The following is a 12,369-nucleotide window of genomic DNA, read 5'->3' on the forward strand; positions in this document are numbered from 1 at the left end:
TACAAACTTTAAGTTTTTTTCGGCACTTCGAACTATTATTATATTGAAACCAGAATTAAAAAAATCGAACCTAAAAGCTAATTTTTCACTACTTTTAACAAATTAAAATCTAAGAAATTTTTTTAAATGTCCTTTTTAAAAAGTGCTATTTTTTTTCAATTTTTTTGCAAATTTCAAGCTCTTTGCTGCACCTGAAGATAATGTAATATTGCAAAGAAATTTTTAAATATTGTTTTTGAATCTAAAAGACTTTTTTTTTTTTTTTACAATTCTATGTTTTTAAAGGCCTTTTAAAAAAATTACCCTTTTTTCAATTTTTTTTACAAATTGCAAGGTTTTTGCAGCACCTTGAGTTAATGTAATATTGCAACCAAATTTTTAAATATTGTTTTTGAACTTAAAAGGCAACTGTTCCGCACTATTACCAAACTAAAATCCAAAATAATAATAATAATAATAAGGCTATTTTCGTTCCACCCTATTGCACACTGCTCGCTCTGGCTTAAAATTTTTTGATGAGCTTAATAGTAAAAAGATACATCTCATGGTGCCTTCAACTCCATTGTCTCAATATAATAGGGTCTTTTAGGTGTATTGTGAGGGGAAAAACCCGTTCTCGCTGTACCTTTCCACGCACACTTAAAAAATAAAATCAATTAAGCAATAATATCCTATTTGATATTATAGTGATAAATGTAAACGTTTCATCATATATTTTATGATATTGGTGATTTTATTGTGCGGTATAGAAATTATCACTTAAAAGATCTTAACTAGTGATGAAAACAAGCATTCCTAACGCAAACCGATATAAATTACTATAATTTAAACAGTATTCTTTGGCCAATTTAATTGCAATATTCATAAAAAATGTAAATAATGCTTTTTCACTGGACAATACTGTACATAGGTTTAAGAATTAAATTGAAATAACTTGTTTAATATGGAAAAACATGCTACAAATTTAAAAATATAATTGTTTCTTAATAGCAGATTCATCACCATAAGATAATTTTATTCACTATGTAAGTTTTTTTTATTTATTTATAAAATTTCAACTATCAATGGTTCTGTGAGACTTAAAATCGTAGCTTTATGATCTATTAGAATAATATATTTTCAATAACTTCATTTCAAAACTGAAAAGAAAATAATGAAAAAGAATTTGTCAATGGTTTTTTGAAAGTTTTCATTACAAAAGGTACAAATATTACATAAATTATATTTTTTAAAGAATTTTAATGATATAATTTTTTTTATCTATTAAGAAAAAAATGAAAGAAAGAATCATTTAAATTAATTTTCAAAAGATTAGTCATCATGCTATTAGAAAGAACGATCATAAGAATTTTCAAAAACATTTGGTAAAAATTTTCAATTTTCCCTCATTATTAATTATGAAATGTTAAAATAGATATTTTCATAGCTAAGCCATAGGAAATTTTTATTACATCACAATTCGGAGCTGATTTTTTTAAAATGACGTATTCTGAGTATTACGCAAAGAAAAAAAAGTTCAATTATTATCTTTTTCTACCTGAAACGTGACTAATAAATATCTGGAGACAACTCATGTCGCACCATTCCAGAGATGATTAGAATATCGACATGTCTTCAAAAATTATGATTTCATTTCCGTTTTTTAAAAGATTAATTTTCGTTTTAATTCTTACCTACCTTCGCATATACATTTAGAAACTTCCAGACTAAAATTTGTTTCGTAGTTTCCTAAAAACTGGAAAAGGGAAAAGAAAGATAAAACTGGTGAAAGGGAAAAGAAAGATTTCTCTAATGATTTTTCTTCGAAATTTTAATAATGCAATCTTGAAGATGAAGTTAAAGAATATTTGTTTTTTTCCACATTTGTGATGCTTATATTCCAATATTTAATAATTGCCTTTATATTAAAAGGACGAAACGATGGAGAGTAAAATGTATTTAAAGTATTTTTTGTTATATTGCTCACCAGTTACCTTTTAAAACAATTGATTTACTTCTTAATATTTCAGACTGATCTGATGCGGATATATCACATACAAAATAATCCTAAACATGTTTATTTACCTACACATTTATTGTTTCAAAAACCTCCATATTCAATTGAAATTTATTAATGTAAATAATAATTTATATTCTTTGATTTGACAATCATATTGTGATTTTTGGCTTTCAGTGAGATGATAAATAATTAAAGACAGAAACAGATAATAGATATATAAAGATGCTACTTTTTAAACATGTATTACATTATTTTACAAATGATAGCAAGGCAATGAGCTTACATTGATAATAAATCAATTTACAGACTTTAAGACAAACTTTTATACCAGAAATTGTATATTAGAAGCATTTAGTAGTTTCTAATTACTTGCATTTACTAATATGTACCCATAAGCAGACAAATCTTGAAAGAGGCAAATAATTATTTTTAATTAAACAATTTTCATTTCTTTAAAAAATAAAATTTTTACACGAACGGGTATTCGAAAAAAGTGTTGAATAAAATCTATTTGTTGGAATCAAGAATTTCTTAACCGCGTTTCTACATTTCTAAACCCTTCCTTTTTGCGATATATTGCATGGTTTAATGTGGAAAGCATATTTCATTAACAATTTAGATATTTGAAATCATTACTTGATGCACATTTTGCAAACGACTTTGTTATCTCTGACGATTCTTAGATTTAAAATGTTAAAAATTTAAATATAAACTACTTTATTTAAACTATCATTCTTGCATCATTTTGTGAAACAGTAAAGTAAAAAGTATTATAAAATCTAATGTAATTTCCTTAAAAATATTAAGAGTATATAGTGCATAATAAGAAACTGTTGTGAAAAATGTGAGCTTTATATTGAATAAAAAATATAAAGATTATATGTTCTGAATTGGGGAATTCTTAAATAAAGAAGTATTTATGTATTATCATTTTTCAAAAACTACTAGAAATGTTTCGTAGGGGCAAAACAAAATGAATATCAGTCGCAACTGACGTTATCGTGGAATTCATTATTTCATTCCTAAATTTCGATGCGATGTTATTTATAATATCTTACTTCCCCAAACTGGCTGGCGGAGTGCCAGTATTCGGCATACAGAACCATCACTTGCATTGGTGACCAGCAGAGAACGAATCCACACAGCACGACGCATACCATTTTGATCACCTGCAAATAGATTTAGAGTAAAATTGTAGGACCTGATAAATCTATAGTATATATTCTGCAAATATTTAGGATGAAAAAATATGATAGAATACGTTTTGGGTAATTCGAAGCTAATGCAATATGGTAGAAATTAGATCTTAATAAATATTCATAAAAAAATTGCGTCTAAAAATGAGTGAAGCATTTTTTAAAAGAAGCAAAAATGTTTTTTTAAAGACCATGAGTGTAGCAAAAATGTTAAAATGTTTTTGCATAAATGTTTATTTTTTAAGAAACATTTGTGAAAAAAAAAATTAACATCTTTTGACTACACTGTTTTTTTAAAGAATATGAGTGAAGCAAAAATGTTGACATGTTTTGACGAAGACGCTTTTTGCAAAAGTGTGTACGTGATTTAAAAAAATATTTTTTAAAGAACATGAGTGAAGCAAAATTGTTTACATGATTTCACAAAAATGTTTAAATATTTTTACAAAAATAAATTTTTAAAAGAACACGAGGGCAAAAATTTTGAAACTAAAAAGGAAAATAAATATGAATTTAAATATTTATTACTATTAGCAAAAAAATGGAATCAGTATAGAAAGAGTAAATAATTTTAACAAATAAAAGAATTGTGATTCTAATTTTCAAGAAACATCAGCAATACTAAAACAATTATTTCAATAAAGTATTATATAAAATTTATAAGCAATGTGGTTATAGCCTTTTAAGTAATTACATGTATAAATGTCCAGAGTGAAATCCTAAATCGTAACATGTAATGGAGAAAATACGTTTTGTTTAAAAAGTGATAATTTTGAGTGAAAGTTAAAAAAAAAATCTAAACCTTAAGATTATGAATCTTCGCCTTAAGGACCCCATCTGCATTGTTATAAACTCCGATTTAATATATATATATATATATATATATATATATATATATATATATATATATATATATATACATTATTTGGATTCACGTTATAAAAAATATCTTATAAAAATATCAATATTTACGTGTTATAGATTATTTTTTTAAATTAAAATTCTGAAATTTATTTATTTATGCTTAGAATGAGTAAGAAAATTATTTAAAAATTAATTATTTATTTTTGTTTATAAATGGAAAAAAAATTGTTTGACATATATTATATTTTTGTCATCCTCCTAACCACATTAATGTTTTTGAAATTCTGTTTTGTCGCTATTATGTGTTTATATTCTTAGATATTTGGTATGTAGATAATTATGTTGTTTCCTCCGTCTTATTTAAGAAATTTTAAATCAAATTCATGTTTTTAATCCTGGAACTTTCCTTTCCCCAGATCCGTCACTGTTTAATATTCAGTTAGTTGCGATGCAACTTTTCTAATTAGGCTTACGTTGATCGCAAAATAAATACAGAAAAGCCAACATAGGACTAGGTATTTTTCTGGGAATGATGGAGATCTAGCCCGTTTGGGATAAAAACCAATTTCGTTGACTAAATATTATAATGGGAAAACTTTTGAAAGTTCCAGACGAAGAGTATTTGACTTTAAATTTTTGTTATTCGTTTTGTTAAAAATTAGCATTAAGGTGTAGAAAATTTCAAGTATCTACATGCAAAAGGGATTTTGAATTAGAGAGAGTGATTTTCACCATCTAAGTAAAGTTGAAAATAATTACTGGTTCAAATTAAATATTGAGAAGTAATAAAGCTAATATAAGTCAACAACTCTTCACAGATGCGATATCTTAATTTATTCTGTAAATAGTTTTAGACGAAGGGAGATCCTATTTCTCGCATAAGTGCAAACTTATACCGTTTTAAATAATCTGCTGCACAAAATCTGTCATCTGATCTCTTTCACAGCTTAAAAAAATATTCACATAATTTTTAGTGCATTATTTTTTGTCACAGCTCGTCAACACTGTGGTATAATGCTCTAACTTCTCGTTATTGCATTTTTCTGTAAAGAATTATGGTGTTTAAGTATTAATCAGTCATTTAAGTGTGTTAAAATGTATAAAAAGTAAATCTGCAATATTAGTAAACTTGCGAGAAACATTTTCTGCTGTTGGGATTCCCATCGTGCGATACATGTGTGTGTGGGGTGTGTGTGTGCAAAACGATAGGGAAGTTCAGCTGTTTGCCGAGATTTTAAAGGAATGACATTTTATTTTTACGATAGGAATTTAATTATAACTACTTCTTATACGTGTTATTCAAAACTTTGTCCCTAACGATTTTGACATGGTTTATGGATTAATAATCGGCTTATGTCTGAATCATACAGGATCATAACTCTTATCTCCCTTTAATCTAAAGAAGAAAAAAAAAAAGATTTTTTTTCTTTTTGTATTTTATCCAAAATTCCCGACTTAATTCTGAGATAAGGTTTATAACAAAAGCACATACCATAAATAGTAATTTCTGTAAAAATAAAGTATTTACAAGTTCATTCAGGTATTTTCAAATTGAAGGGCAATCAGTCACTGAAGGATTTGTAACATTGCTATTCCTTTTCTTTACTATATTAGCAATCAATTTAGCTAATAAATATAATTATTAAAAACAGAGATTGAGTATTTATATATTTAAATATACTTATATATGTTTAACGTACTATCGAAAATGTAGTTTACTTAACAGTCACAAAAAACTCGAATGTTTTCTATCTAAAAATAAAGTTTATGTTTTGTATTAGCTCATTGCTAATTTCACTAACATTATTTGAATCACAGATTCTTCGAAATAAAGTAGATATTCTTAAAAAAAGCAAGAAGCTAGCAACCATTTTTTAAATCGACATCTTGTTATTTTTTTTTACTATTACAACAGCGTTGCCACTTTCGCTAAACTAAAAAAAAAAAAAAAAAATGTAACAATGTTGCCATTCCCTTAACATTTTGAATTACAAACCTAAATATAACAATATTGAAGATAAAAAAAATAACTTTTTAATGATGCTAATGTTTTAACCAACACATTAAATTTCTATTTTTAATGATTTTTTTTAAATGCTTTAACCATATTTATTAGCAATTTAGCTCTCACGAAATAAAGAATAAATTTAACCTGCATCAGAACACGAGAAAAAAATTAGCTTTTATCAACAAGTTGCCATCACATTGACAAAAACTCAAATTAAAAAAAAAATAAGTCACATTTTATTGCAAATGAAATAAATATGAAATATATTTTTCTAAAAAGTAAATGAAAAATATAACAATACGTGTATATATATTGATTATATTGAAAGTTACATGTATGCCCACCAACGAATAATCCTACTCTAGAATGTGTGATTTCATTCAGGTTAAGTAGGCAGGTTATAACACATGCCTACTTAATCTTAGAAAATACAGTAATTAGTAGAAATTGTTAACCCGGTTTGCACCGCTGAACTATTTCAAACACTGACCATATTAAATTTGGAATACGACAAGTCATTTGAATAATTAGAACCAGAAGCGCATCTTCGCATAACGTAGTTTTGCATAGTCCTACAGCAAGTTACTGAGCTTGCTAGTTGAAACTGAATTATCGAAATAATCAGAACTAAAGCTAGGAACTGTTGAAATGTAGTAGTGGTTACAAAACATATAATAGGAAAAAGCATTGACAAATAAAGACAATGAAATTGTTCACAAAAATAATTTCCCTATCTAAATATAGTTCATTTAGCTAAATGCATCACTATAGGTAGAGCAAAAATGTTGTTTTGTAAAGTTCTTCGATTATAAAGCAAATAAATATCTTCAAAAACGTATGGAATTTTTTTACTTTAACTATAGATTCGAATTTATTATAATTTATTTGAAATGCTCATTTTTGGAACTTACGATATCTTCTAAATTAAACGATTTGTTATTCTGTTTGGAAAATGCTTTACTACTTCACAGAAATATTTTATTGAGTTTCTTGGATTATCTGTTCAAAAACATCTTCGTAAAATATAAGTCGGTACACACAATTGAAATAATTTAGGCAATTTATCAAACTCAGAACATTCGAGGCACATTTTAATTTTAATAGCTCACATTTATTTAAATGAAAACATTATATATAATAGGGCAAACTCTCATGGTAGTGAGCAAATCTCTGCACATCTAATATATATCTTCTTCCTAAGGTCGAATATAAAATAATTAAAATGTAAAATGTGCTACACTAGAAAACAGTCCTCATTGAAATGACTCCGATAATGAGGAAATATGAAAAACTGTTCCCTTACTACAGTGAAATAATTACCATTTCTAGATATTTACCACAGGTGGGATGACGAATTGTAATTACATTCCCAAGAATCATCATACCTGCATTTTTTACAGCTTTTGAAATTATTTGGCATAAATATTTATGAATTTTGATGTTCTTTTTACATGTTCTCTTATTGTAAAATATATATTAAAATGTCTTATCCTATTGTATTTCTGTTCAGAACTTCTCAATAAAAAGTCTTTACTTTTTTTATTTTATGGTATTAATCTTCTTCAGTAAATAAAATCAAAGAAACAATTAAATCAAGAATTAGGGAAAACGTAATTTTATTTGAAAAATATCATTATTGTCGTTCCCTTATAAACTAATCCTCGTGTAACAGTTTTTGTCAAACTAATTTCTACAATTAATATAAAAATTGTGCTTATTTTAAAAATTTAACATTAAAAAAATAAATTTGTAAATAAAATTTCTTATTTTTCTTCCTAAAATATAACTCATTTGATTGCTTTAAGGCATATTAAAAATTTTCTTTTCTCTTAAACTTCTGCTGGCATTAGAAAATACAAAATATTATTGCATAATATCTAAATGTAATCTAATGTAATACCTAAATGTAAATAATCAAAATTGTTGACTATATGGAGAAGTTTCATTTCGAATAAGTACAGTTATTATGGGTTGGAAAATTTTAATTTAGAAACCAAAACCAAAATCAAATATTCTTTGTTCAAAACAGACGATAATAAGCAATCATTATTTGCTTTTGACAGAAAACTTTTGTAGATAAAATATATATTATTCTAATTACTATTCATTAAAACTAAACTAGGTATCTTTTATTTCTGCTAAGAAAACTACATTTAACTCTTACTAGAAGCATACCAAAAAAAAAAAAAAAGAAAGAAAGAAAGAATATACTTTTTTTCGTCAGTCCATTAATTAAAATCACCAATCTGATACATATTTTCAAGGAGAAAATTATTAAACTATTGTATAAGAATGTTTCTTTTTTAATTCGTTATTATGCGCGACAAAAAGTGAATATTGGTTTTTCTGACGAAGAGAATTAATGGGCTCTTTCTCTTTCGAATTAGAAAAGTTCTGAGACAGGAAACATGCTTTGGATAGAGCAAAATTTGCTTTTCAGTATTTTTTATAGTAATTAAACACTATATTTTATGAGAATTTTCAACATGCTTTAGGTACAACGATATGTTTTTAAAATTTTCTATAACAACGAAGTTAGTTAAGTTTAGTTATGCCAATATTCATCAGAGAAATAACCACCAATCGCATAAATTAAGGATCTAGGATATAAAAACCATATATCAAGAACCTCACTCTGATTCTTTCTTAACCAATACAATATACATCTTAAATGTATTGCATGGATATGAAGAAGAGCAATTTCAAAAATATTTTAATATATAAGATGATCAAAATTCAAACACCCTACTGCGAACGTTCTATAAAGCGAACTCCTTAGTGTAAAGGCTCCAAAATTGATGAACATGCTGTTCAAGACATGGGGGCACGGATTGCACGAACAAAATTAGTTACAGAAACATCAATAGATGGCGCTGTCCAACAAAAAAAATAGGTTGAAAAGATTCAAAATACACTTTTATAACACATTTAATTCGAACGTATCAAATATTCAATCACAAGGACCTTATCGATGCTTACCAGCTTGTTCAGCTGCAGAATCTAATTGGTCAATTGAAATGCTTCTTACATGCAGAGTGATACTGTCTTTCAAATCTGTCAAGGTTACCCGACGTCCTCGATAAACAACATTTTTTAAGCATCCCCAAAGCCAAAAATCGCAGGTATTAAGATGTGTAGAATGAGATGGGTAGGTTGCCGGCAACGTACGACTAATTACTCTATTATTAGCAAAATGCTTCTGAAGAAACTGCTATACAGAGTCCAATGTGTGGAGGCGTTTCGTTTTTCAGAAATGTAATTGAATCAAGACAATGGCGCTGTTGCATTTGGGGTACAGCAAATTTTTCTAATAAGTTTTGGTCCCTACTGGTAATTTGCGTAAATTCTAAAGTCGACGAAACTCTCGAAGTGCAGCTGCAACATTTCCTTTGTTTTCATAAAATATCTTCACATACAAAGCGCGAAGCCTCCATCGCTTATAAGAATGTCATTTTGCCAGTTTTATTTCTTTTATGCCTAGAACAGTAGCAGAGAACCTAGGTTTTATGCAAATTTTTGTGCTTAGAGTGCGAAATTGCAGTTACAATGTCAGTTTCAATTTCTTCATTTTTTTAAATCTTTTTTTCATTTCAGCAATAGAAACTAGAAAGGAAAAATTCCATACCACATAAGTGTGTGGGTTTTTTTTTTGTGTGTGTGTGTGATTATTTTTTCTTATCTGCATCTTTTTAGCAAGTTTTCTGTTGTACAGCGCCATCTATCGGTGTTTCTTTAATTATTTATTTTTTCGTGTAGTACTTCTCCCCATGTCTTGAACAGTATGTTCTCCAATTTTGGAGCCTTTACACTGAGCAGTTCGCTCTATAGAGAGCTCAGAGTAGGGGTGTTTTAGTTTTGATTATCTTGTATAATTATTTTAACTGGTTTTTCAGTAATTCATATTCATTTATTGAAATTAATATTTCCCATTAATTTTCGAAACAATATTTTTATTATACAATGATAACGACTTATTATAAAGGAATGAAGTATCGTTTTCAATATAAAGATATGCTATTCAGTTTTTAGAGAGACGAGGCTCTTTATGACGTTATTATGAGGTAGATAAAAATAATGGACGAGTTTCATGAACAGTTATTTGATTATTTTCTAAATTCCCCATTTCACAAGACAAAATAAACTCGTCCACGAAATACACGTTACTCACTTAGAATATAATCTAATAATGACTCCCAAGAAGTATCATTTTAAGGAATATACCTAGACGTTAATAAGGTAACGCCTTCTGATGTATCAAAAGAGAAAATATTAGAGTTATGTAACCGCTACAATTTGATTTTTCCTGTTTATTAATAAATTATAAAAGTTGTATAATATTTTCACACAGAACTTGATATCTGAGAATATGTATTTTTTTATCCTTAAAATTCACAATATTTACACGCCTAAATTTATTAAATATAGTTTATCTTCCATTTATTAAAATAATTAAATTTATGCTGGTTAATTTTTTCATAAAATATGGCATAATATTATAGACAAACTCAAAAAAAAAAACTACATTAACGTGGTCGAAATAGTAAATGCTTTGTTCGTATATTAATTATGGAAAACCTTTAAATGAGGGTTAGTATATGAGGAAAGGAAAATAATATATTTTTTTCAAATTAAATGACATTGCTACAATAATTTATTTGTGCCTTTGATTTCATTTTCTGAACATTTAATGTAATAAAGTAAAAATAAAAAACGTGTTTTCACTGAAAAATTCAAAACAAGAATAGGATAGTATAAGTCAATTTAGTAAAAAATCTTTTGTGCTGTCTTCCACGAAAGAAAACCAGAAAATGTTAAAACAAATTTCAATCCATTTTTTCTGCAGACATGAAAAGAAAAATTTTAAGAAGGTGATGGCGATTTCGAGGAAAAAATGGAAGATGATATTAATTTATGATTTCAAAAAGAAAAATGTAAATTTTTGTCAAAAAAAATTTTTTTTCTTTAATTTTAGTGATCCAAATCGAAGGGATAGCAAATTTTTTTTTATTTAAAAATTTAAATACATGTTCTGTCTTTACCAAAAAAGTTCTTGGCTCTTGTTCCAAAAAAAAAACTTGTTCCGAAAAAGTTTTCTTTTGAAGAATTGAACCCTGTTCTTATAGTGCTCTCGATGCAATCATTGCATTTTATTTCATAAACTTTTACTCTCGAGAATTTATACTGGAATCGGAGAACCAATTTCCCAATAATCATATAATCCGACATCAGATTAAAATGGTATTCATATTGTAAAAAAAAAGAAAAAAAAAGATGATTTAGTGGATTTTTGACATACCGTTCTGTAACATATGTATTTAGCAAAAAATAAATGAAAGAGAGGGAGGGATTTTGATTATATTCAAAAAGGAAAGATGAATTTTCAAAACGTTAGAATGAGCAGTTCCCAAGGGCATGAAGAAGTAGGACGTCGCAAGCAATTCGATTAAAAAACTTAATAGTTTTCAAAAGAAATTACATTATAAAAAATAAAATTTACTAATAAGATGAATTTTTGCATCGAATTATTAAAACATTAAAAAATAAATTAAACTATAATTGGTACTTATATATAATCTGGTGGGATATAATTATTTATTTAATTAATTATGTTATATACCAGTTGATAGGTTCTGTTAAATAATTTTATTGTTGTATTCCAAAGTTATTATTTCCATAGAATCGATTATAATAATTATTACTTTTTCTTTGTAAAGAAAGGAAAAATTATGGCAGATGTTTTAAAAAAAATTAATTTAAGCAATTTTTTTCTTGGGATATATATTACATTATGAATGAATAAAAATGTATAATTTCACTCAGTAATTAAAATAATAAAAAAATTAAAATAAAATAAATTATCAACTTGCTGATCAAATCGAAAATGCTTTGAATCTGGAATTAGATAGACTGATTATTATATGAAAAATCTCATAATAAGTTCATGATCACAAAATTCTTAAATCCACCACTGATAATATCAGAAAAAATGCAACAATTCAGATTCAATTGCCTATTCATTTCAAGGTTTTAAATAATTAGTTATTTTGACACAATTTACTGCCAAATTTCTTTTATGGAATAGCATTGTTATACATAAATACTCAATTTATTTTTATAAAATCTTTATTAGAACAGGCTTTAATATGAAGAGCCAAATTGCATGAAAAACAAGCACGATCATTTATATTTCTTGAACCTATTTATAAATAGTGATTCAAAATAAGCATCACAGTGTTCATAAACAGTTTTAATTTATGTGTAAGTTTGCATTTTGTTATTAAAATCCTTACATACATTAAATA

At 26.4% G+C, this 12,369-nt stretch overlaps 1 protein-coding gene across 1 annotated transcript in view; it reads right to left on the minus strand.

The window, feature by feature from the left end:
* Positions 1–12,369, minus strand: part of LOC129961761 (QRFP-like peptide receptor) — a 184,753-nt gene that overhangs the window by 20,732 nt on the left and 151,652 nt on the right. Inside the window, exon 4 of the mRNA XM_056075320.1 lies at positions 3,058–3,168. Within this exon, the coding sequence (XP_055931295.1) occupies positions 3,058–3,168 (111 nt within the window). The remainder of the gene's footprint in view (positions 1–3,057; positions 3,169–12,369) is intronic.

This window comes from Argiope bruennichi, chromosome 2 (genome assembly GCF_947563725.1).
Source record: "Argiope bruennichi chromosome 2, qqArgBrue1.1, whole genome shotgun sequence".
NCBI classification, from domain to species: domain Eukaryota; kingdom Metazoa; phylum Arthropoda; class Arachnida; order Araneae; family Araneidae; genus Argiope; species Argiope bruennichi.